Source organism: Falco biarmicus, chromosome 1 (genome assembly GCF_023638135.1).
Source record: "Falco biarmicus isolate bFalBia1 chromosome 1, bFalBia1.pri, whole genome shotgun sequence".
In the NCBI taxonomy this organism is placed as follows: domain Eukaryota; kingdom Metazoa; phylum Chordata; class Aves; order Falconiformes; family Falconidae; genus Falco; species Falco biarmicus.
The window spans coordinates 57929929-57957688 of NC_079288.1; the positions used below are offsets into that span (position 1 = coordinate 57929929).

General features: G+C 41.3%; 1 protein-coding gene across 1 annotated transcript in view; it reads right to left on the reverse strand.

Annotated features, from left to right (window-relative positions):
• The window catches only part of PPA2 (inorganic pyrophosphatase 2), a 36365-nt gene extending 15893 nt beyond the window's left edge, over positions 1-20472 (reverse strand). The window contains 8 exon segments of the mRNA XM_056327831.1: positions 1646-1772; positions 3067-3153; positions 5511-5630; positions 8056-8109; positions 16481-16525; positions 18204-18268; positions 20069-20234; positions 20236-20472. Coding sequence (XP_056183806.1) covers positions 1646-1772; positions 3067-3153; positions 5511-5630; positions 8056-8109; positions 16481-16525; positions 18204-18268; positions 20069-20234; positions 20236-20457 — 886 coding nt within the window. The 5' untranslated portion in view covers positions 20458-20472.
• Positions 20473-27760: the final 7288 nt, after the last annotated feature.

Genomic DNA, 27760 nt, shown 5'->3' on the forward strand with positions numbered 1-27760 from the left:
GTTTATGCATTCCCCCCTGCCTTTTTTCTTTTTTGTTAAAACAAGACTAAAACTCTTACTCCCCTCCCAAACAAACTAAAGCTGTAACACAGCTGACCAATCAGTCATTACCTGAAAAACCAAAACAAAACAGAGGGCTTTCAAATAGAGTTACTTAACCCAGTGACATAAACTGTCCCAATTTTGTCCCTAGTTAGTGAACTCCTTTCAAATTCTCACACCAGCTTTTCTGATAAAACTGTTGCAGAAATTGTTAAGGAAAAAGGGTAAGAGTTAAACAGAACAATGTATAGAAATAAAGTGCTAATTACTTGTCTTTTAACTACTGACACTTATATTGCATTTTACTGCACATTACAGAGGCTCAAACTGATACTAACATTAACAGCAAACTATTACTATTTCCTTAAGCAGAACTTCTTAATATCTGTCAAAGTAAAGTCATAAACACTATGTAGTAATTAATCTGTCCAATTACTTTAATCAACATCAACCCAAGAGGTTCCTTTTCCTCATTTCCTCTTATCCCCTTCTTCCCCCACAAGCCAAGTATTCTCCACATGAAAGCAACCTGCAAGAGAACTTGAGAATGAAGGGCCAGCCCAGTGATATACTTGCTTTACATTCAGAAATCAGGAAAAAGCCTCAATGGCAATAATTACTTACAAAACCACTGGATAGCCCTATGCCCTATTCTTACAGGAAGGCCACTCTGTGCCTTAGTGCTCCCTACCAACAAAGGGCAGGCTCTGATCATACATACCTGATGACATATGGGTTTTGGTCTCACAACAATCACTATCTTACACAAACCTCCTCACTTAATTCTCATGATTCCCAGTAACACTGTGTTTGAGGAAGGGAACCTCCATTTATTCAGAGAGAAGCTGCACTTTACCTGTGCTGTAAAAACTTAACTCCCTGCAGTTTTAACACATCTGTATCATCTTCTCATGGGAATCTGCAAGCAGAACTCCACCTCACATGCTACTTGCATACATTTTAGTACTTGAATTCTATTTGGATACCAAAAGCATGGTCACAAGGAGGACCAGTCTGGAAAGGATATTTCCCCCTGCACTGCTAGTCATCATCAAGGCTGATATTAGGGTGAGCTGCATTAGCAGTTTACTTTCAAAATTTTCAAGCTAAAAGGTGAAAGTTAATCATCCATACTAGGTAACAAACCCTGGAAGTAACCCAGTTACAAGTGACAAAACATTGGAAATGTGCAGCCTTTTTCAGAATGCAACGCAATGCCTGCAAGTATGAAAGGAACAAACACTTTCAACAAGCAAAACAGCAGTGTGCTACACAATCTGAGTAGGTAAATATGCACAATTACACAGGAGATAAGCCTGTAATTTTAAGAGGTCACTTTCTAAGGTGGTTGTGTTTCAGAAGTCAAAAGACTTTCTGCATGACAGGTTCTCCTGAAAATCCAAGTCAATCTTTTTCAAAAGCTTAGTACGAAACCACATATGCCCTCCTTGAAGGAAGTACCAGATTTAAACAACAAAAAAATAGTCTTGCCTTTCTGATGTCTGCCTTTTATTGGCCTGGGTGGTCTAAACTCAGCTACAACTGAGTAGCTACTGTGCAAGCTACTGACGTAACTTGCATTAAGAAAGGTAAAAATACTTGCCGTGGATTTTCTGAGCTTCTGGGTCATCCGCACTGATAGCAATTATCTTCCAATCTGTCTCTCCTTCATCAACAAGAGCTAAAACACCCAAGACCTTCACCTGAACAATCTCACCAGAAGAACGAATCTGAAACAGAACATAATCTCACAAACATTTGGAAAACACTAAGTAGAATTTCTCTTTCACCTCACAGGCTGCATTTTTAGCCCGCAGCTAACAGAATTGCAAGATAGATCTGTAAACCCAGTACACATGTATTTAACATTACTAGCCTTTCTCCCACCACTGCTATTCTTCAACCGTCAATTCTCCAGTCAGCATTTAAGTAAACAACAAGCCAGAAGAATTTTCCTTCTCTTCTACCCTAGTTCTTCCACACCTTCTTGATGTTCACCCCAAACTGCAACTCAAAAGTATCTCATACTCATTTTTTAACTCCTTCCTGCCTCTTGAATCTCTACTTTCTCAACTCCTGGTCTTAGTCTATCTCTTTCTGTTCCTTACATTTGACTCAAATATATACATATAAACACACACTCCTTCCCCAAAAATATCAGCGCAACTCTTTTTTGCATTTTTTGGGGGAACTTACTTCCTACCAGCTAATACTCCCTTCAGAACTCTTTCTGGATCCCTTAAAATTCAAGTTTTAGGTTCCTTTTCTCAAATAAAGACACCTTCATTGAGGTCATCAATTAAATTTCCCCTTACCTAAAATATCACAAGAGATCCCTCTTCCAAACTCATCTGTTTTAAACCCCCATTTTGATACCACAGAGGATTGCTCCATTCTTTGCTGCCTCCAGATACATAAAATTTTCTTTCAGTGAGCCAAACCTTTCCACCATACCTAATAATGGTGTTTGCTGCACCTCTTTTTCATCTATCCACTATGTATCTCATAACTCTGCAACAGGTTCCTGTCTTGTCTAGGCAAGAGGGATCTACTTTTGTCTGCACCTATGAGAAAACTCAAACTCACCTCCTTTGTGGTTCTGACCTTGTAATTTTTTGTGCATGAGACACTACCATACTACTTCATCTTTCAGAAACCTATTCCTAGCTCCGTACTGCTAACAAGGGAAAAAAAAAGAAATCTTTTCCTTCCCCAGAAATCTTAAACTCCTCCTCCTTCACCCAAAACTCACCATCCAGCCACAGAACTTCAGGGTGATGTTCTCTTATTTTCCCGTTTTTCCAGTACACAGACTTTACCAAATCCTGCTTTTTTTCTCTCCTTTTTAAAAAGTCCACCATTTTCTTACCTATTCCCTCTTGAGATCCTCTCTTCATACTTCTGTTATCCCCTGAGACTATTACTACCTTTTCTTGTTTTCCATCTGCCCAACTCCTTCCAGAAGTGGTTCCCAAATTCTTAAATTAACATTGACAAATTAAATTAATCCTGATGAAGACAAACCTTTGAACCTATTTCACAAACATCAATAGGATCATTATCCCCACAACATCCTGTAATGTTATCTGTATGGTTCGGATCTTCCCAGGTCTGTCAAAAGAGAAAAGAATTATCAGTTACCAGCTAATCTGCAATTACAATTACTCTAACCACTAAACTACTAATATTAATAAAAACATCAGCTTTCTGAGAACAGGCTGGCTCAATGGGAAAAGAATAAACCATCAAACAGCCGACGGACTGACACCGAGTAACTCATCCTCATACTGAAGACAAGTAACATGAGGATTACTGAGGACATAATAGCAAAAATATTAACTGCATCTGTGAATCAACACATACACTTTATCAAATTTCAATCATTAACGCATCTGAGGGCCCTGAGTAGTATTTTTTACTAGTGGTTGTGGGATTAAGCTAGGACATTCTACAGCTACATTCTTACTATACACTTTAAATACCATAGCACTAACAAAAGTTGCTTTCAAAAACATGAAGGCTTTGAGCTAACCAAGCTCCTAGGAAAGGATTTGTAAGCACCAAATTAGCTTTTCAAATTTTTAGATTTAGGTATGAAAAATTTCTCAGTATTCTGAGAAGTGCATGTTCCCAGTACAGCCAACAGCTTAAGACCAAAGAAGCTTCTCAAGGAGGCAGGTTCAAATCCCTGCTCTGAGCTCTGTACAAGCAGAAAGTACAACAGCCACTTATACTAACTTAATTACTAGACCAGTACTTGTTTTATCTCCTACTGGCTAGTAATGAGTAACTCATTCTGAAGTTGAGAAGTTTTCCTGGTAAGAATTTTGAGTCCAAAGAAGTTTTGTTGAAAAGGTGTTAGAAAGCTCTTTTTCCAAGGAGCTATATTGTTAGCTCCTGCTGTCCATGGTCAAACCTGCACGTCAAACTTGTTCTTGAGAACTTGACCGATACTAAAAGGCAAAATGGTGAAAAGTAAATGCTCCGGTGTTTAGGTAGCAGAATCATCACAAAAAAATTGCTGAAGTGTAGTCAAGAGAGAATTGCGGTTTGAAACTTATTTTTCCAATACTCTTTTAAAGTGCTTTTTCTTTAAGGCTGCATCAAACTAGTACTATTCTCTTGCCCAGATGCACCACTCCACCTGTAAGTTAGAAGGAAAGCTCACTAGAAATACTATTGTTCTCTGTCCAGTACAGTAACTCCTACAGTAATGATAGCCCCTACTGTAATTTTTTTCTTCTCTGTTCCACAGCATAAAACAGCAGCTACAAATACATATCTTTAAGCCATATACTCAGGTTGAACTTAAAGCAACTGCTCATCCTGATGAAAATCCTCTTGTGGTAATGGAGACACTGAATTGGATTTTTTTTTTGTTACAGCTGGAGTAACTTCAACAACTGGAGATGTAATAATCCAACTGGTATTTTAAAGTTATTACAGAAAATAAAAGTAATAGTTATCTCCAGTCCTCTCTGACTCACAAGGTAACAAGGGGAGCTGAACATTTCTCCTGGGGAAAGTGTCATCAGTCCAAAATACTGCACTTTGTACAGGAAAACATTCAAATGTTTAATTTTGGCTTTGTACTAAGGCACACATGAATTTCCAAACATTAAATGGAGTGGCTGGTTCCCAACTATACCTACATGGAAACTTTGGCTGCTGGGACTGCTGACTAGATAAGAACTTCATTGCTACACTCCAGCACCTGCCTGGTATCTCCTCTTGAGGGATCAAATACATAAGCAGATTTTCAGGAGTAAACTTCCACTGCTTATGCAGTTACGTGTAAAGAAAATAAATTTCTCTTTTTTTAGCTCCATCATGTTCTTTAGTACTAATTTAAGTCCAACGTGTTATTCACAGAAATTAATTAAGTTTAAAACTTTTCATTACACTCAAAATTTCAGCCATTAGTTGGGCTTTTTCAGGGCTCAAAGTTTTGAATGTGTCACGATCAGTGAAGTCTCACAGTTTAGAGAAAAGTTAACTAAGACAGTTGAGGTTTAATCTAAAAAAGAACAGCCCTTGTGTTCCTCTTTGTTACAGATATTAAAATTCCCAGTTAAAATTTATGCTGCAATACATGAAAATCCTGAATTAGGTTGTTGGTTTTTTTAAATGCCTTGTTTAAGCAGAAAATGGCTACTTGACCAAGTATTCTTGAATGGCAGACCATGACACTTTAATTCTGTCACTACAGCAGAGAGACGCAGACTAAAGATTCGAGATTTCTTGATCATTTAACTCCTTCCTGAAACACAGCACGTGTTTACACCCATGCTCAAATTCTGATCAAAATTTATAGACACAATAAAGCTCAACATAAAAAAATCCTAATTTACAAATGTATCAGAGAAACACCCCTCTTGCAACTGATTTGCATTCAGGCAGTATCCAAGATTTACAAGGCAATTTACACCGAAGACAGAAAACTTCCACCATTATAACAAAAACGTTACCTGTGGGAGGGCACCATAATTCCATATATAACCCTTGTGAGGAAAGATATTTGCCACATATCGAAGCTTGCCTTTCTTTATATCTTGTTTAATGGGATTCAACGGCTCCTCAGTGGCAATCTAAGCAGAAAGGAGGGGTGGAGGGGGAGAGAAAGAGAATGGTAAAATGGAAAGCAATTCATTCTGTACCCAACCAGTTAGAAAGAGCCATTGGGGAGCATGTGCTTATGGTTTGAGAAGTATTAACAGTACAATGGCCTCACTCTAAATCTCAAGGGTCATGTTCAAAAAGAAGCTTATTAAGGTTTTAAATAATGCTGTGAAGTATGCAAGAAAAAATGAATCTAGAAGAGAAAGTCATAAATTTGTAAAGCGACTGTCATGGTCAAACATAAATACTGAAAGGAACTTCAGTTAGAAGCTCTTGCACTTTACAGTACAAGTTCAACAGACATGCAGATGGTGGCACAAGCTCTTCTAACAGGGGCTTTGACAGCAACAGAGGAAATGTTTATCTTCTCAACCTCTGTTTATTGCTCTCCTATTGCATACACCTCTCAGCATACAAATGCTTTTTAGTAAGCACAAGTTCTGCATAGTCACCAAATGCCAACTTCATGCATATTTAGAACAAGTTAAGCTAGCATTAGAAAGAGGCATATTTATTCCCAAAGAAGCACTCACAGAAGGAGTGAGCTAATTAAAGCTGAACAACTTAGTATTGTCATCATCCTCCCCAAAACCTCAAATACAAAACCACTGCCGTATGAATTACCTACCAGACATCAGTTAATTCACTGTAACCATCCTTTTGACACTTCACACCACAACCTAACCCATGTTACCTTGGCTCCTGCTTAAAAACACTTATCTGAATGTCATCACATTTGTTACAGACTCGACTGGTTACACTGGCTCAGGTGGTACATAGCCTCCGTGTGTATGCACACAGCCCTTAATCCATATTCATTTTACCACATCCTTGTAAATTACCTAAAGCACAACCACCAAAGCCATCCCAAAGGACCTGCACCTTTTTGAACCACACCAAACTGTCAACAGCATGCTCTTATTCCACAAGTAAACCCTCCCCAAGAACTTAGATTAAGGTTCACACATTTCTGGTTTCACACTTGATTCTACCTGCTTCTGGTCATAACAGTGAAGACCTCAACTATGCCACCTGGGACTTTGACAGAAGTGGAGTTCAGCAATGCTTTTTCTTGATGGAAACCAGGAGTAACTGACAACAGCAGACGAAAGTCTCATGAAAACCACTTTCAGTATAATCAAGGGAAGAACAACAGAAATCCAACAAACGGCTAAGCAGATCTGGCACTGGGGATATAACAGTGGGAAACATTCATCCTAAAGCAAAGTTTAATCTCAGCATGGAGATCCAGACAAGACCTGGTGTCAGCACTGTGCCACAGCCTGGACTGAAGGGCCATCAGGACAAAGTGGCAAGGCAAGACAACTGCCTTAATGATTAATGCAGGAAATTTCAGGTATATTAAAAGTTACACATTAGAGAACTACATCTGCTCTCCTTTATCAAGCCAGAAAAGTAAAAACTCAGTGATCACTGAAACTAACAGGACAGCAAACTTTTCTACCCTTGACATAATGGGCTGAGAGAAGGGGAAGGACAACAACCTGAACTTTATGTTCAAACAGAATTATCAAAGGGAAACTGCCAAAGAGAACTCTGCTTCCACAATAAATAGTCACCTTAAAATACAAGGTAAATACCCAAGGCAATCCTGCTTGCAGAATAACAACTGTGGTGGTAAATACAAGTCAAATGATTTTCCGGTACCAAGGAAAGGAGAAAAAATTCTGAAATAACAGGCTAGGGAGGTTCTTTAGTGTTAATTTTAAAATCAAAATAGTTAACAGCTCAACCACAAACTTCCTTAAAAGCATCTGGGAAGCATCCCTAAAATTAATACAAATGCTCAGGAAGATAGGACATACACGGGTGAGATCTGTTGTTTCACCAGTACTACAGATGAAGCATTACTCAGCTTCTATATCGTAACTGCAGAGGAAGAACCCACTAGGCTCTACTTTTAAAGTATCTCCTTACAGAAGTAAATAATTGCAGTCAGTGAGGTCCCCAAGTATTTTTTTGTCACAAGAAAATGCTTTTTCATTTGCAACTCCATTTATCAGGATTTGACCTAGCACACTACACAGCAGAAATGAGAGGAATTAAATCCTCCAAGTGGAATGCTCTATGAGCAAGCAAGAGTAAGACTAAATATTGGACATGTCCTGCAAGCCAGCACTCTAGTACTCTGCTGCAGTATGCTGCACTCTGCAGTCAGACGGCTGTCAAGCAGCGCTCACCTACAGAAGGGAAACAAACTCTGAACATCAATACTTTTTATAATCCAAAGGAAAGCATCTGTATGCACGATTTCAAATTATTTTTTTAACAGAGAAAAATTTGTGTAATCCACACTCTAATTAAATTCTATTGGAAGTCACCATACTGTCATAACTTTCAAAAATACATAATCAAGATATTTTTCTCAATTACCTCCATTTTTGCATTTGTCCAACGAGGCACTTCTACAATCATATTAAACAGGATCTAAACCAAAAAAAAAACCAATGACAGAACTGAAAATAAAATCCACTTGGCAATTAGTATTTCACAAGACAAATTCCATCCTTCATTCAGCAGCAACAAACATCACATCTCTCTGTTCCAGCTGCTTTTAAGTACAATTTGTTTAGTCCTGCATAATGATATTCAGCCTCCCTGGTTCATCCTTTCCCCACACCACTCCTTCAAGAACATGAACAACTACAAGTAGTGGAAATGCACACAATGTGGTTTTATTCCCAAACTGACATTACGCTTCACAAAATGTTCAGGAAGTCCATGAAATGGTTTGCCACAAGGCAGTGGTTCAGTCTACTAGTCAAAAAGGATCAGACATTTCTATAGGACAGAATTAACTTCCCTCAAGCACTGGAAAGGACAATGTTTTGGGTTTCTTCAGGCCCTCTTCTTTTGCCTCATTCATTTTAACAACCCATGCAATTGCAAGAACCACTGACATTTCTGATTCTCAGTCAAATCTGGCTGAAGTGAGGCAAAATGAATCCAAAACCAATGGCAGGAGGAGGACATGGACACCTCATGTCTGCATTAGCCTTCTTCCTACTAGAAACAAAGTGGAAGTTGCTTTAAGGGAGGGGTGGATATAAACCTAAGACATGTAAACTTTCATACTTTCAGAAGAAAAGCAAGTAATCTACACCCTTCTTACTGAGAAGGTTAAGGTGACATTTCCCAAAAAGAAAAACTCTGTGTAACTGCTGTAAGGTTTCTTCTGAAGCTGTCAGAGTTAAGCACTACCAAGGAGTATTAATCAAAAGGAGTAACTAGACCAAACCACCCAGCAATGCCTACAGCCTATTTTCTCCTAGATTACCAAAATAACCCCAAAATATCACATTGCCTGGGACATCTCTCCATAGCCAAAAAACCCTCATACTGGTATTAAAAACTGCAACAAGTTAAACCAACTGAAGACTTGCACTGACTCTTTAACTACACTGCAATTAAAGCTCCAGCGGACTCTGAAATATTTGTATTTTTGCTCCTTGTATCCTGCCGCTGCAGCAAAGAAATATAATTACCAGGGTCAATGCCACAGTCTGATTAAAACTAATTCCAATAGTTCTATGATACTCTCCTCCCAAACAAACCTGAAATGTGGAAAGCAAGAAAACAAAGGAAAATCTCAACGGTCACTCAGCATTTCTCCCACAAGATCACAACCTATGCACAATCCCGACACCAAATTCTCAGTAAATTTAAATTAAATTTGCCATCCGTACTGTGCCCATACTGCAATCAGTAGCATGTCAGATGGAATCACTTTTCCCCATCAGGTCATAATTAAAAAAAACAAGGAGGGGGAAAAAAGAAAAAGAAAGATGTTTTAGATCAGTTTCATAAGGTCCATCTTCTGTACATAAAAAAGGTTGCAACAGAGAAGTAATCACCAAGAGAGCTCAAATATGTCAATACTAAGGAAGCAGACAGGACAAAGCAACATACATGCAGCAGTAGGGAAGGGAAGAGTTGGAAGAGAGCCAAGTAGTGTCTGCACATATATCTGGGAAACACTTGGAAAAGAATTGCACAGCATGAAAGCCAGTGCTGACAAGAAACTCCTAGGGAACTGCCAAGCAGGTCAAAGAATTGCTCTGACTGGTAGCTACAGGCAGAAAACTTACAAACTACTCCTGGAATTATATATGATTTCTTCCCCTCCACCACAATCCTGTATTTTTGTTGTTTAGATGTCACTGTACATTTTCCCAACCATGTCCAATACAACGGCTTCAGCAGCCTCAAAATCTTGGTTTTGAGCTTTAATTGGTCAAGAGTTATTCCAGGTCTTCACCAAACCATTCTCAGGGCTGGACAATAACTGGACTGAAATGAATACAATGCTGCTCTCAAAAACAAAAAAATAACTTAGATTTAACTCAGCTCTAAGACCAGGCCTTCATAATTTGTGGTATCAGTCAAACGTGAATTGTCAAGAGTCTTAAATGTGACAGCCTGACAGATTAATTTGTATGCAAAAAAATCCCCGAAAGTACTCTCTCTAATGCTAAGCTGCCACAAGCATTTACAAGAGATTAATAACTTCATGCAGTGCTTACATTTAAAAAGTTTTATTTATAGGGCAATCACATTTTCACAGTGATGAGACAAGATTCACTGGTGTGGAACACAGAACACATACTAGATAGTCTGACAGATAGAAAGAGAAAAGAAGTATACTGCCCTGTTTTTTTAGGGTTTTTTTCCTCCTCTTTCCTACTTTGTTTCCCTCCTTGCTTAACATCACCCAGGAATTTTTCCACCACTCATTCTCCCAGACCAAGCACCTCTATTCCTTCTGACCACTTGAATGTTCTCCCCCATCCCTTGCTGCAAAACCATCCCTGCCTCAGCTGCAAAAAGAAAAGCAAGTGCCAGACACCACCTGTCTTCACAGATTACCATCTGCATATGCCATTCACTGGTTAGTTTTGAACAGTGAATGCATTTGGTAATTGATATTTTTATCTTTATTTTAAATTAGTAAAACCAAAAATTCTACCTCACCAAAGCCCTAAGTGAACACTTCTACCCCCTCAAGCAATGGCAAGACTGTTTCAAGAGACCATTTGAGACACCCTCCAGTGACTGAAAAAAGATCTCTCAGGAAAGTTTTTGCTTTGGAAAGTTTACCATTTAACCGCCTTAATATGGCAGCAGTCAACTGGTCCGCCCCTGAGATTGCTGCTCACTGTAGTCCAGATTTAATCCAACTCTGCAAGCACCTAACACACAGGGAACTCCACTCCATGGTAGCAGACTGTACAACAGGTCAGATGGAGTAGTTGCTACAGGCTAGCCTCACACCAGCTCTGCTGGCTGATGGTTTCTTCAGAAGGACAGTCTCCTGGAGAGTGCAAGAAAAAAGGAGGAAACAGTTTGCTAGATTCAGAAAAAGGGAGAACTCATGTGCTAGGGGAAGTGACCTAACAGAGCCCAGAAGATGTCCAACCCAGGGTATTACACAGCTTGTTTGACTTTGGGTTAATGTGAACACAAGACAGACATTTGTACTTATGCTCCATTATAACTTGAAGAGGTGATGTGGAGAAAAAAAATATAAAAAATCCATTTGTTCAACACAGAGAAGTCAAAAATGCACTTCTTCATTCCTAAAAGTGAATATGAAAATCAACAGAAAATGACATTAGAAGGAACAACCAGTATGTCTAAATGATATCTTTTATTTCCTGAGAACAACACTCTAAGTACATTACATGAGAACTCATACAGGATGTAAACAAGTGTTTGCTTTATTGGGGCTTTTTCTTTAACACTGCTTGGTAACTCAGTTGAATACCCTTTTTAATGCATCATGATACCATTTTTGCTGCGACAAGCGAAAACGTCTCTCTTTCACATAAAGAACAGGAACAGGTTTTGGTTTTTGAAATAAGAAAGATGAGAAGATACACAAATACACTTCAACATATTCGTACAGCAAGTACTGAGAAAAGCCAGGAAAAACACAGACTCTTGTACCCGGGTAAACTGTGAGTCAGTGTTCTCTCCACTAAGACTGATGGCCAAAAATAACTGGTACCTCTGGCTGTACAGATTCTTATAGAAGAGAACTCATTTTGATCAGCATTTGTTATTACAAACCTGGTATCACAGGAGGAAAAAAAAAATTAAACACACTTCTGACACTATTTTTACAACCTGCCTTTCTGGACTCCCATACATCCCTCTCTGAAACAATTCTTCCTTAGCTAACTTTCCCTCTCTTGTTCAGCTACTTCCTTTCCCAGTCTTCCCAAGATCCCTGGCTGGCCCATTTGAGGAGAGGGTTTTGAATAGGCATGATTTTTGCCCAAGGTTTGCAACTTAACTCTGAAGGTTCAGCTAACTTGAAGTGAAGCAACCAATGAAGAGTGAGGAAAGTGACAAAACAAGATCAAGAGCGGAACAGAAACTCAGTATTATTTCATAAAATGACAAACATCACAACTTTTTAAGGCCTGACTGATATTCACCATCACCCTTGCATGACAGGGAGAAAAGATATGCAAAGCTTACAATTACTTCAGTCATTTTTATAGCAGAGTACTTTTTAAAAAAAAATAATCTGAAAGCATCTGTGGCAGCATTTGGGGGCTGCTGACCCTTCTTCACTAAAAAGCTCTGAACTCACAAGACGGAGAAAAGAGAAAGCAGCTATCATTCTATTTCTTTTCTGTCTGCTCATTTGCAATCTTGCAGGGATTCTCATCAGCCATCATGGCAGCATGCACCTGAGGACTAATGAGAATGAAAAAGATGAGCTGCAGTCCAGCAGCAGTGTGAACAAAGAATGATATTTAAAAAGAAAAAAGGGAGAAGGAAAATAACAACTGTCATGAAAGACTCAGAAATAAATGGAGAGGGGCTTGCTTATAAAATGAGTACCCATGTTATAAGCATTCCAATGTAACACTTGCTACAAGGTATTTGCCAATGAAAACAACAAATCAGATGCCAGCAACATCTGGAAACCAAATGCATTGTATCTAAATGAGAAGTCAATGGAACTTTTCCAATAAAAATTAACATGCCACACAGCAAAAAGTGCCCACAGCCTCTTCATAGTGTACTTCCCTCATGTTATAGTGAAAAGGGAATCATGAACACAATGTAAGTTTTTACACACAGGTATCCCAAAAGTGGTGTCAGCCATATTCTCTGCTAAACTAGTTACTGGACACACTCACCTGCAGAACTACTCAGCATACAACCATTGCATGAATGGAAACGGAACACTGACTTTCTCAAGTTTAAGGCACCATTTATTTGAGGTTAAGCTTGATCAAATCACCAATACAACTTTCTCTGTAAATCAACTCTACTCCAGATTTTAACTGGACCACTGAATGAAGATTACTAGATTACTTCTGTTCTCAGTATTTGTTAACCCACAAGAACACAAAGCAAGGCTTGCAGCTATTGGACACATCCATGGGAAAAGGCTGGGCAAGTTCAAGCATCAGGATGAAAGCTTCGCTGAAATCTGAAGTTTGCAACACACAAATCCCTGAACATACATAACAGACACACCACAGCCCAGGTTACATATACCAAAGAAATGTCTAACGTGACCAAAGAAGGTTACAGAGGCTGTAGTTAAGACAGAATACAAATTTGGTACAAAGGTTGCACCTTTACTGCTGGCAAATGATGATACCTTTTCCTTTCTTATGAAACATACTGACTTTATCATAAGACAACTCTGATGAGGCCCTCTATCAGATCGCCCACTCAGACTGCATGACCACTCTGATGACCCCTCATGTCTCACCGGACTAGTTAATCTATCAGAAGTTTTTGCCTGACAGAAGCAATCCAACTCAGGTCCACAAGGGCATTCCTGCACTCTGCAACCCACAGGAGGCAAGAAAACAAAAGCTGTCTTGTTTCTTTGTATTTTTTTTTCACATGCTCTTGTGGGTGTCTACAAGTTAGAGGACTCCAATCTCTACATGCTTAGACAGATTCCTTACCAAGACCAACATCTGAAATAAAAATTTGTATTCAAGAACACCTGGGTCCTCTGAATGAGATGGCATGTGAAAACTTTAACTAAAGACATATAATGACAAGTAGATTAGAAACCCTTTCACTACAGGAGGGAAGCAACATGTCACATTTGTCTTGAAAACCGTGACCTCTTCAAACCTTCTTCCTGCTAGATATGGAAGACCATATTCAACAATCAGTCTCTGACAGTTTTGACTGTAACCACAGTGGGGACATCCACTCTTTCAGACAGAGATGTGAAACTTTTGATACCTTTCATAGAGATTTACTTGGGCAGGAGTGGATTCAGAGCACTCGCAATGCTTAGAACAAAGCAGAGGTTCAGGTTGCAAGCTGGTAATAATTTTGAGACTGAAGCTGAATATGATTTCTTTCAGTACAGTTTCTCCCTCAGAATAACTTCTCTCTAGTCTTCAAACAGCCAAAAAACATCTGTGAAAGCAAAAAGATCAGTTGTAAACAGTGGCTGCAAAGCTAAATTCAACTAAGATTTGGGAAGGGCTAAAATGTTACAAGAAATGGCTGCACTACAGAGCACAGTTCATACAGAAACACCACAGTCTTTCCCTTAGAAGTAAAACCTGAGACTGCAAAACAGGTAACAGACATGTACAGTGTGCATTCCCCTATCCCATCAATGTTGAAAGCTGAAACTCCTCTATTTTTGACATCTCTTCTGGCACCAGAAATGCCAAGAAAAATTTAAAGTACATTAGACAGATTGAAAAGACTCACGCAGAATTATCTTCATTTTCCATAGCAAAGCTGCCACCTGATGAATACCAGCTCCATATAATTTAACACACACTCTTAAGAGAGCTTGCCCTTGTCCAAAGTAACAAATAACTGCCAGAGTTTAAAAGATGCCACTGTGTTTCCAGGGCAAGAGGAACCACCACCTTTGAATTCTGGCCAAATTCTGTGCTAGGACTGACTAAACACCAGGTATCAATAGTAACCTTTGCATCCTTAAGACAACAGTATGGAATACAGTGCTTCAGAGGTCTTCAGAAATCAGTACCTGGCATTGAATTCCTCATTTTCCCTTTAGCCCCTGATTAAGCTATGCTTTCCCCATATTTAAGAACACACAGGATACATTTCTCACCACGCCAAGTTGAGAAGAGCTGCTGAAGAGCGCAATGTAAGAAGAAGCTGCTTTCCTGAACATAAAGACCCCTCTATTTTCTCTCTTCTCCCCAAATTCCAAAGATCACGATGAAAAAGGGTTTTCTAAATAATCTGCATTCTCACATTTCACCATCTAAGTAAAGACCAAGCATATTGGGAAGCCTACAGCCTGCACATTTATTTGCTTACTGACATCAGAAGCCCACTAAGACTGGAACGTACATTTGCCTTTGCTTATTTTCTGTAGTTCTATTAAATCACAGTCCAGAGTGCTCTCATAGGAAGCGTTATGTGGAGCAGCTCTGGAGTCTACACTGGCCCAGAAAGCAGGAGCTTCTCAGTGTCGCTGGCAGTCCCCCCCACCCCCCTTATTGCTCCATAGGCTGATTCAGGTATCAGAAAAAGGGTACTAGAAACGTGGTTTTCAACAAGCTGTCATGCTTCCCACTACACAGACAAATGCAGTTTCGAACAGTTCTAGACACTGCATTAAACAGACTTTGCATCTTTGCAACCAGTAGGTACTGTCAACAGCATTCATAAGCAGGCAAGAAACAGAATACTTGCAACATGAATTCTCAACTACTGCTCTTGTTGGAAGACAAGTGATTTTTGAGAAAGGCTACTGGCATGTACTCTTTTCTCCTCAACAATTCACTTTTCAGGCATGATTCTACATCTGCTAAATAGTCCTTAAATGGGCATCAAGCAATAGGAAATCTAAAAAACATTACCTAGGCATTGTAGCCTGAATGAATCACAGGGCAAAGAGAGAGGAAATACATAGTGCAGGATTGCATGGGGACTGCTGTACAGAACCAACAGTGCACCACACACTAGTTGCAAAAACTACGAGAACCCAGACAGAACATTTCTTTCACATGAGATAGGGAGTTACAGTTTTGCAGTATGACAGGCCAAACATATGAGAAGGAAAGATTGGGAAACATATAACGTGGTCTTAAAGCATGGTTTTGTTTCATTTTTTTCTTTCATTTTCTTCTACTACATTTTAAGTGCTCCTATGCCAGAGAAAGCACTGCAAAAAATGATAGATCTCAGGAAAGACACTCGTATAAACAAAGCTTGCTTCACAGAAAAAGCCTGAGCAGATCTGCCATGGTTTTATGGGCTTCTGTTAGGCTTAACTTCAGTCCTGGTTAATGCTGAACCATTAGCAGATGTGACTTTTGTCTCTCTGCTTCCCAGACGAGTACAGAAAACAACATATTCTCAGTTCTAAAGAGCACATACCAAGTCTAATTTCTGCCGTAACATACCTAGGATTTCTGAAGTTCTGTATACATACTGAAGATTACCCACAGTCAGAGCATAATGAATATTTCATTAACAGAGGTTTTATTGCAAATGTTTCTGAATGCAACAGCAAAAAAGGTAACTTACCTATGCTGCAATCGTCATAACAAACCTTTCAAAGAGTTGTGTAAAAGCATTTGCCTTTGAGAACATCTTGATGAATAAAAGGATGTTGACATTTCTGGCCCATTCAAAGAGGAGAATATTAAATCCCTTTAAGCATTCTCCTCCTAAAAGGCTTGCATTTGAAGATATGTCAACTATATTCAGTGAGAGCAAGTTCACTTTGCAGAATAGCAAAGTGATGTTGGAAAGGAGAGGGAATAGTTTAAAAAAAAAAAACAACAAAACCCACGCAACACTGCAGCAGTACCTCAGTTCCAGTAGTCTTTGACCTCTTTGCAGGAATCTCTTTATCCTATAGGGAAAAAAAGTAGTACAAAACTGCATTAAGAACATTAAAGAGCAATACTGTATTCACATAGATACAGACAACACTAGTTTCCAATGCAATCGAAACATTCCTTTGTGAGCTTAAAGGCCTAAACTATAGCTTTTAAAAGTTAAGTACTCAGTTTTGTTTCATTGTGAAGTTATAACCTTCCAGATGTTAACAGAGGAAGATAAAAATGTACAAGGACACATACACTTTCTCCCAGCTACTAAAAAACTTAACCACCAATCTAAATTACCTGTCTTCAACTGATTAAAAACACAGATTTATCCTTCTGTTCAGTTGAAAGAGAGAAAAAACAAAATAAACAAAACCAGCATGTAAAATAAGGCTGGAGATACCCATCGTAAAATGAAGTCCACCAAACTTACTTAAACCAGGGGAGGAAAAGAATATAACATACAACTCCTTACATCCTTCTGTTACAAAGGTGGCAAAATTAACAGGGATCTTCACAATTACTCCCTTTCTTGCTCCCCCCTCAGGTCCCTATATCCTGTGGAATGTTCTTTCCTTGGTTACACACCAAAATGAAAACCTCTCCATTCTGATCGGGTATCATTGCACTATAATCTACCCATCCAAACCTCAAACTCTAGATGAAGGGACAGCAATGCCCCCAGGGAACACGTGATGAAAATGCCTATTGCTTTCCCAGCAATAGCACTCACTGAACATAGCAACTTAGAAATGACTTTCTGAATGAAACTTACCTTTCACTGACTAGCATGCTTGGCATCTGCTGATCCAAATGGTTTCATGCATATTTTTAATCTCTCAGTTTAAATAATTCAGGAGATTATTTCATTAGTTCAGAAGTCTCAATCTGAGCATGTTACAACTGCTGACCTTTCTCACCATTCATATCCTCCATAGAGACCCAGCAACAAATAAGAAAGCGGTCAAAACCATCCCAACTGGTTTGTGTAACAAGCGTACCATAATAAGCAAACCGAAGTCTAAACCAAGACTAGTAGCTCCCACCGGTGACACATAAAACAGGCATTTCATTATTGCTATAATGAAACTCCAGGGAGTGTGGCTAACAAGACGTGAAAGTGCTCAGCTGCACCTCGTGCCTTGTAATTCTCCAAAGGTGCGATTACCACTTCTCTCTTGGGCATTATTGTTGGCTTCCAATTATAATGCTCCTTTTGGGAATTACAGTAGTACAGTGTTAGTTATGTAAGCGCATGCTGTACATCTCCTACTGCAAGGAAATGTACACTTTTAATTGCAGATGTAGAAAAATGCCAATTTAAAAAGAGTAATAGTGGACAATAATTCAAGCACACACAAATGCAAGCCTTAAACACAGAGGAGAATTAACACAAGACACAGTGATGGTTTCCCCCCCCCTCAATCACTTGGAGACCTAAAGAGACATCTAGGCTTGTCTACACAGTAATCATTATGTTTCACTGCAAGTTACTGAACTCAGCAGAGAAAACTCGGTGGAGGAGTTATTGTGTCTGTATTACATAAGTAATCTGCCTGGGTTCCAGTGGTCCTTTCTGGTGCTATACATTTGTCTGTTAACTGCTAAAAAAATAAAAATTTTTAAAATGGCATTTTCACCTAAAAGATACCAACAAAGCTTATGATTTTGAAGTTAATTGTGTTTCAAGCCATAAATACATACCTCTTTAGATCCAGCAAACAGTGGAATGTCATGAAATGGGGAAATATATTTGCCATCTGCATTCTCTAAAAAAAAAAAACCAAAACAAAAAAGTAGCATTACCAATCTAAAGATATGCCATAAGATGTTGGTATTGCTAACCATTATGCATTGCAGAAATTTATGATATGCCACAATTACGCATCAGTTAAGCTTTTGCTGAAGTTTAATTCCAAGGACTAAAAAATAACCTACACATAAGACAAGGAATTTCATTGTTTCACAAGTTTTCATTAGAATCAAAATTATTGCTTTAGTATTCAATACCACACTTCTCTTCTGACTACCTGGTAATAAAAGCTGAAACCATGTAAAGATGAGATCTTTTCATTCCCTTTTTTCTTTCTCCCCAGCAATACACAACCATTAAGGGAGAGAAAAATAACAAGGGAACCTCATTTCCATGAATGACCAGTGAATTCACCTGGGTTTCTAGCAATGCTGCCTTTGTGACTTCACTGTATTTCTAATAAACTGAGTTTCATGACCACAAAGAGAAAATCCCCCATCATAGCAGGCCAAAGTCTGATCAAACGAATAAGACAAGGATGGGGCAATTACTCAGGCCCTAGACATGAAACGTCATGCCTGGAAACCAGAAGAAAATTACATTTGACTTAATAGGAGCCCAATCTGCACCTCAGCCCTGCTCCCACTGCAGAAAGAAATAAATTTCACTGAAGCAGACGCTTCAGCTTTTCAAATTACTCAATTTTTTCAACGTACTAAAAGCCCAATAACTGCATCAAAACACAAACATCAACAATATAATGTGCTAACACAAATCCCAAGGAATTTCTCCTCTGCTAGCATCCCTATTCACAGTAATGGGAAAAACACACAAGGGACACCATTTAGCTTTGGACTGTACTTTGACCACCTCAGCCAAGAACAGTAACTGGCAGTTGTTTTTGCAGCTCCTGGAAGCCCCCCCCGACACTCCTCCCAAATAACACAAAGTTTAGTGGTAGGCTGCTTATTCCCAGTGACTTCAGCTGAGTTCTCCCTGAGGACCAAGCACAAGGGAGCTCTGGCAGGGTACTGCCGACGCAGCACATGACGCCTCTGCTTCTCTCGCACCGGTGGACGTCAGAATTACCGCCTGTAAGTCACTGGACCAAAAAAACATCGAAAACCACCGCTGGAGAAGCAGCATACAAATAGGCAACATGGTTACCGAAACGCGTGACACCGAGACCGCACACCACCGGCTCCCGCCGGGCGCTCAGGCCTCCTGGCGTGCTGCCCAGGCCCTCCGGGTGCCACTCGCTGCTGCTGGCCCCGCCGGCCCCTCGGGGCTGGAGCCCCGCGGTTTGCGTGCCAGCCTCCCCTCCCCCCGAGGTGACGCTTCTGGAGGGAGGGCTGGCCTGGTCACAGGGACAGGCCATCGTGCTCCCGCTGGGCTGTCACACCTCAGAGGTGAGGTGAGGCGAGGCGAGGCATGGCTCCCAGGGTCACGGAGCGCTCCGTGGCCTTTGTGCCCAGGCTGCCACACACCGCACCACGGCAGCGCTACGCTCCCAGCGCCCCCAGCCCCTCTTCGCCCCCCAGGGGCCTATGCCGGGCTGGGGAAGCGCACGGCTGCGCATACCAGTGCCCAGGACTGGGCAGGCCCAGATTCCCCTCCAAACGCGGATCTGCCAGGAAATCCCCTCACTCTCCACAAAAACCGCCCCCACTGAGGCTGGAGAGGGGGAGCGCTCAGGTGCGACGCCTCAGCCAGCCCGAACGGCCTCAGCGGGACCGGGGAGCCGCCGCCTCTCCCACCGTGCACCCGGCGAGGCGGGGAAGGAAGGGATTTATCGAGCCCAGGGGCTGCTACTTACTAAAGTAGAGGCGGTAATCGGGAGAGTTGGGCCGCCCCCGCTGCTCCGTGCCGTAGCGGGCCATGGCGCCGAGGCAGCGACGCGGCGGCCGCCCCCACCCCCCCGCCGCCGCCGCCGCCAGCAGCCGCACCAGCGCCGGCGCCGCGCGCATGATGGCGGCCGCCGCCTTCCCTCCCCTTCCTGCGGCCGCTGGGCCTGCGCCGCTCAGCGCCGCGCCGCGCCGGCCTCCTGCCCCGCCTGCCCCCGCCGGGAAGGCTCGCACGGCGGTGAGAGGTGCTGCCGGCCGCCCGGAGGTAGCCCCTGTATCCCCCTCCTGCCTCACCGGCGAGGAGGGAGAGCCACTGCCTCACGCCCGGCCGCGGCTGCCGCCTGAGGGCCGACACGACCATTAGTCGCCGTGGCGCAAAATGGCGGCACCGGCGCGCAGGGTCTCGGTTGGGAAAGTGGGTGGGTGAAGGGGGTTCTTCCTGAGGAGGTGACTGGTGCTGGGCAAGGGCGCTGCCGCCTTTCCCCTGCGAGCCCCGGGAGGTGGCTGCATCCCCTGCTGAGGCCGGGGTCAGCACCTCAGCAGAAGGAGGAGGCTGCAGGCCCAGGCCTAGCCTCACAGGAGGGCTCCGACGCGTTCGAAAGCAACTTAAAAAGCCCCAACACCTGAGGTGATGGGTGAGCCTGGGCAGGTGGTACCCCAGCTGTACCCACAATGAGGTGTTTTCAGGCCACCCGCACTGACAAAAGTGTGGATGCAAACCTTACCTGAGGATAACAACTTCCCTAGGGAGGGAAGCGTTTAGTTCTTGGCACACACAGTTTGATGTCACCCAAACCAGTCCGTGTCTGCAGCACTTAGGGCAGGGTATTTGCATGGGTTCCCAATGGTAGATACATTTTTATATTGCACCCTGGTGATACTTAGATTCTCATCTGTATTCAGGTTATGCTGGTATTAAAGCTTATTACCCCAACATGTGATCTGATTCTTTTGAATTCTCTTTTCATTGATCCTTGAGGAGGATTTTATATTAATTTCATCAGTCGATACAGTGGTAGTTCTTGGAGTAGTGCTTCTTATTTGTAGATCTTTCAAAAATTCCTGAAAAGGGGCAGATACCACTATTTGCATTCGATTGATGGAGAAACTGAGGCAGAACAAGTTTTGTTGCTGTCACCACTCTTAAATCCCATACAAATCATTGTGTGTATTCACCTCTAATGGTGGTCTATATTAGCTTTGAATCTTAACTCTGATTTGAATTACCCTGAAAGATTTCTGCGGGATAAATCCATGCTACCCTGATTATTTTATATAGTATTTTAAATGTTATTGGGAATTATTTATTTGCAGCAGAAAGGCTAAGTCAATCTCTTCCATCAGATTTAAACAGCGTATAGCTTCTTCCATTTATTTGTCCCTTCTACTGATTCATAGATCAGGTTTCAAAAACATCAGGATTGTCTGTCTGCCTGTGCAGTAAGGACCCAGCATTATTTTACACCAGAGTGGGAGATTTTCATGGCAGCCTCAGTCACTGTTCCCCCGTGCACTTTGAAATGTGTTATTTGCTGCTCTGGATCTTGGAGGGAGCTGTGTTCTAGCAGGTGGATTTTCCATTACAATGAAGGCTCCGAGGAGGGGAAAAAAAAAAGAAAAACAAAAGCTATAGTCTTCTCAGATTTGTGCCACACCTTGCTGTATTTGTCAGAACAGACTTATCTCCAGGAGACCAGAGAGACTATTTTGCAGGCCCATTACCCACCTCTGCAGAAGCTGCAAAATAGCAGTTAGTATTTTACCAGAGGAGTTTACGTGTTTCTTCACTGATTCCACCAAACGCAAGGTTTTCAGGGGTAACCTCCTCAGCTGGACGTGTTAGGGTGAAATTCTTCATGTATGGTTTCTGTTTGATATTCTCAATTTTTTAAAGTTTGTCAAGGGGGCAAATAATCTGTTTTTTCATGTGGAATAATCAAAAATAATTTTTTTTATTATAAAAAAATCTATTCTGTGCTTTCTTTGAATAGGCCTGCTGCTGGAACAGGCATGGTTAAAAACAAATGTACCATAGGACTAGCCTTGCACCTCTGCCTAGTTCTAAGGAACTTGGATTTCATTTATGGAAGGTCAGAGCCTTTGAAAGTCACTTACTGAGCGCACACAGAGTATTTTTACACTTGCAAAGTTGGCAGTTGGGTGTAAGGTTATTCTAGAAGGAGTCCAATGTATATTTATTTCCCTATACAAGCTGAGAAGTGAAATACACTGCTGTGGCCGGGAGTCCCTGGGAGATGCACAAAGTCTGAGCACATAGTTCTCCATTACCTTGTGTTGTGACTGTGGTCTTATCTAAAGCTTTCTCATTTGTAATAGGAAATCAGCTGTGAAACACTTGGAATTTATGAAATATAAACGAGTTTCTGTGCAGACACTTTTTAGATGCATAAACAGATACCATCGTGTTACCTAGCAAGTGTGAATGATACAGCAGAAAAACACACAGAAACCCTGTTAATACTGCCAGAGCAGAGAACATGATGTTTTAGTACTCTGTGGTATCCAAAATTCTCTTATTACTGCAGAAATAACAACAACAACAACAATAATAATAATAAAGCTCTAAATAGGTTTGAATGTATTTCTCAATATTATGCATTACAGAGATTATGACAGAAATATGCACAGTACTCCTCAAGACCAGCTTCCTGGTTTGAATAAATTTACCTAACATTCTTGAATCTTGGAAACAAATTCATGTTTTGGCTCCAGTATCTGCCTTAAGCAAATTCTCCAGAATTAGCAAGGCTTTTACTGCCAAGGTATTATTTCACCTCTTTTTATTCCCAAGCATTTTACATCCAGCTCCTTGAAGTATCATTCCAACTGGGCCAGCAAAAGGCATGTACAGGACTGATTGACCTTGAAACAGCTCCCACTGAAAGACAATGAAAATATTGCTATTTATTTCAATGGAATTAGAACCAGGTCCCTAAGACTTAAGTAGGACTTACATGGTACTTAGGTTTTATGCTTGCCCTCTGCACCAGGATGAAGCTCATTCCAGCGGAATGTCACTGGAGTATAGCAAAAACTCAGCAGCAGTATAATCACCTAAGCCTGAAGGACATCCTTACTTTAAAAGTTTGTATTCTGCAGTGTACATTTACATTTATTTTATATCTTTTTTAATATATGTATCTACACACACATATATAAAAAATCATTTTGCCAATGAAAATGCTGTGCAAATTAAATGCAGAAAACATTACATTATATTTTTTTTAAAAAAAGTTTCCTTCTCTCCTGAATGAAAGTCTTTTTCATCTTTTCAGCTAATAAGGCTTTGAAGAATTTCATTACTACCACTTTGTGCTATTTCAGTACATTTGCTCTTGACTGGTGATCACATCATTATCATTAAATTTTGCTGTAATATAACTTCTGTCTCTGTGGCTTGTAAGACCATTAATCTGAAGGAATCAATTCTTGCTAGCCTCTGTTTTGCTGCTACCTGTGTGCAAAAGGCCAGCAGTCACAGACAGCTGTCCTCCGGGTCTGGCTGCCTCAGTGGAACAGGTCACTGCCTGCACTTGCTTGCCAGTGCTCACTCGTTCAGCCGTCACCACCTCACCGATGTGCCAATGGATCAGCTCGCATCAGTGCTCCCTAGTTCAGACCAAGCCAAGTAAGGCTAGCTGAGGCATTTTAGGGACACTGGGCTAAGTTAGGCTGCTTTTCAGCTGAAGCAAGTTAAGGAGCATGAAAAACTCCTTCTGCAGATCTTTGCGCTGTCAGTCTGCAGCTGGAGGAGGGTGCCGAGTCGTTGGAGTCAGTGTAGTAACCTCTTTCACTGGCACAGCTGGATTTGGGAGAGGATGTCTATGTGCAGCCTACTCACACACACATATTTGCATTTTACGCACTGATGAACGCCTCATATCAGCAAAAGACTACATCATCTAACTAAAAGGAACAAATTGTGTATTTCAGAATTAGGTTTATTGGGTTATGTTACTTTCCACCTCAATATGGATAAAGACAGAGGCTCTTGTCCCAAAGAAGCTAAATACCTTGTGAATCCTTTTTTGTAGTGGTGAATTCACTTCAGTAACCTATTGCTTTAAAAAGACTGATACTCTGTATATATGAAAAATTAATTTTTAGTCATAATATTCACTATCATGTATAGGAAGATGTCAAGTTTGCACCCTGTTTTTTTTCTGAATAAATTGTTTCCCTGAGCTGTTAGTTTTGGTTTTAACCATGCTCCCTGTAATGTATATTAGGATTCACTTGCCAGATTAATTTCACTGGACCTCTGTCTACAAGGTGATTTTTTTTTAAGACTTTTGTATTTGTTACTCCAAAGCAACTTCCCCATCACAAAACAGAAATCACTGAATAGTCTTTCCTGTTCATTCTTTCATTCGTTCTTTCATATACATGCACATACACAAAAAGAGAGAAAAAAAAAGGTTCCAGTTCAGCTGTAAAAATACTGTCTGGAAACATGAAGTTTTAGTACAAAGCTGCAAATCTATAATCACTCAAAATAGGGACCTAGAAGGAAAATCTCTCCTATTGCTAGTGATAGTCTTTTTTAGGCTCAGTTCCCATCCTGATTTGTAAATTGCCAAGACGGAAGGTTCTCAAAGAACACCACAGAAAATATTTCATCTTTGGTAATTTCTACACCCCCCCTATTTTACATTGAAACATAACAATAATGAAGATTCATCTTCCTGTCCTTTTATCTGTGCCTCGCTCATTTGCTTGTCTTTCCTCATTAGCTTTGATATCATAGTGCCATCTACTTGATCAACGGAGTCAGGTTATTTTCCTTAGAAAATAACTGTGTGGCTGTAACCCTAAAGAAATCAAAGGGCTGCTTGGTTTCTTGGTGAGTTCCCCTCCCCTCCACACCTCCTAGCCCTCTCAAAGCAGCACTGCCCTTAGGTGTGCCCCTTTGGGAGCTGGGACCGACACAAAGCCCCGGCCGAACGGTGACAGACCCACTGGCACTGCAAGGACAATTCAAGCCCTGCTGACCCTTCTTTCAGCATCCCCTCTCCAGCAGGTGCTTCGTTTTGAGAGCTGGGTCCCTCTCTGTAGGCAGAAAACACGTCAGCCTTTTGTATGTGTAAGCTGGGGCAGAGGCTTTGTTCAGAGCAAGAAAGCATCACAGCAGTCGATGGAGGTGGATTGCATAGCCTGATAGGTGGAGCCATCCCTTCTGAAAAATACCCACAGCCTAGCCCGAGCCCCAGCAGGCATATGCTTTATTAATTTGTCCTACAGATATTTAGACAAGAAACACTATAGACAGGGCTAAAAGAAATTACTGCTGTGCACGTACTTCTGAAGACCTGTTTCTCTACAGGAATCACCAGTCTGGCAAGATCAAGAGAAGGACTGAAGGTGACACTGCCACACTAAATAACTTTTCACCAACAAGACAGGCTTTTTTCTCTTTTTGTACTATTGAAAGGTGCTTAAGGGTTTTATTTCTAGGTATATTTCAAAGTAATTTTGATTCATTCATTGTGAAAAATCAATGTGTAGACTCCAGTTTTACCTGTCCTTAAGCCTTCCCTTTTTACTGCTTTTATCCCCACCTGTCACTCTGTTCTTATCTTACCAGTATAGCTGCAAACAGGTAGAGCGTACATAGTAGCAACTTCCCAGTGCTCAAAGTTCTCAGTGGGCCTTGCACGTGATTGTTCTTATCAAAGCCTCAACTTTTTGTCCCCCAGAAGGTGTCTTTGCTATGACTTGTGTGTATGGGCAGTGACAAGAGTTACGGCTTTGCTTTTATGTGCACCTAGGCTTCCTTGTACGGTGGTGGGGAGCTATAGAGACATCCACACTCTTTGCTATCGTGCTCTACCTGCAAGGAGGGTAGGACAGCTTACTGCAGCAGTGCCACGGTACCTTTCTGCTTCTCCACTGCCTGCTGAGTATAACCGTTTCATGTGGGCAAAATTGGCGCTGGTTGGTAAAGTCGCTCTGCAGCTGTGTGTTGAGACTCTCTTTGCGCTTGGTGGCTGTGCTGGCTATTGCAGTGCGCAAATTTGAGGATTGCAGGGTGGTGTCATTGCCACAGGACTCCAACAGTGGTCTGTGCCTCCACCGAAAGGGAACAGTCATGGCAGTCAACCCACACCAGCATTTTTCATATATGCTGTGGGATACTAAGTTATAAAGAAATCTGTAACAGCTGTAAAGTAGTTCAAGAAAACAAATAACTGTTTGCTTACTTAATGGCCTTTGGTCTTGGGGACGCTCCCGGTTTGTTTATAGCTCAGGACTGAGATAAAGGTTAGCATTGACTGTACAACAATAAGCTCTTATATGTGTCTAATACAGTTGCTTGGGAACACAATGCCAATATTTTTCACATTGACACCAGCACCTGTTCTGTCTCTAAAGCAGGGTGGCTTCCGTGCAAATAACTCCTATGTGAGTGCTCTCATCAACTGGATTCCAGTTTGCTTTGTAGAATTAAATGAGCACAACACAGCACGGTTAAAGAGATTTTAACGTTAATTGTAAAAAGAGTATTTTGTCCGCATTGTGCCAAATATTCCCTCTTGTCTTAATGGATTAGTGACCCTGACACTGTTTGACCATCAGTTGTTACTGGGGCCAGAAGGGAGCAGGAGTAATTTGGAAATTGAGAGAGACTGCAAGTATTGTGAGTGGCAGGTGAAGTTACGTACTTCACATGGCAGTTCTGACTGTGCTTTCTGTGGCATTCTGTCATAATCCAGGTAAAATACAGTAAACTGTAGGAAGAGTTTATAGGGGTATCTCACTTAAATATGCATGATTGTTTTTTACATATTCCTCCTGCTGACTGCACTGGCACAGCCCACTAGTGTAAAACAATTGTTGGATTTAAGGATGGATAAACCGGGATGTATCTCAAACCACTCTCCCTCCAGAGGGAATAGGGAAGCCACTGGTCCTGAGTGCGTCCCCCTCACTTGGAGTATTACAGAAGACATGCTATTTTCAGATTTTGGCATGCTGAGTGGCACAGAGGAGACACTTTCGGGTTGCAGAAAGTGCTCATCTACATTTCCAAACTGCGGTGTAAGCTAGCTCTGGGCTCCTGGCTGCCTCACAAGTAGCGATACCGGCTGAAGCCCGGTAAACCACTGCAAGTACAAAAGCAGCAGCGAGCCACAGCTGGCTTTCCCCACAAGCGTTCCCTTGCTGAACAAACACATACCTTTTCACACCCTGTGACTGAGTTGAGGAGGAAGAGGAAGACTTTTGCATGTGGGTAGATTGCTGTCATAATAAACACCTGAGCAAACTTTACTCTATCCTGTCTTGGCTGTAACTCTGCATATGTGGCAGAAAGCCTACAAAGCTAAGTATTTTATAAAGTTTGTTCTTCCACCTCCACCCAGCCAAAATATATTCCCCATTTGTCCCTAAACATCTTCATTTAAATAAATACAATGAAATCTCATAAATGATGGGACCTGTGTCTTCTGAAAAGCATGACACTGTAAAATCCTGGCTGAGGGAAATACCTTCTCCAGGCAATGCTGGCTAAAGCAACCATCAGCCCTGCCCCCAGCTGCTCACTTGTGCCCCTGCATCATCCCCTGCCTGCCTCACGATGCCACAACTGCTCGCGTAGCTTCATGATGAACTAAACAGGAGCACAGATCCAGTTGGAAAATAGC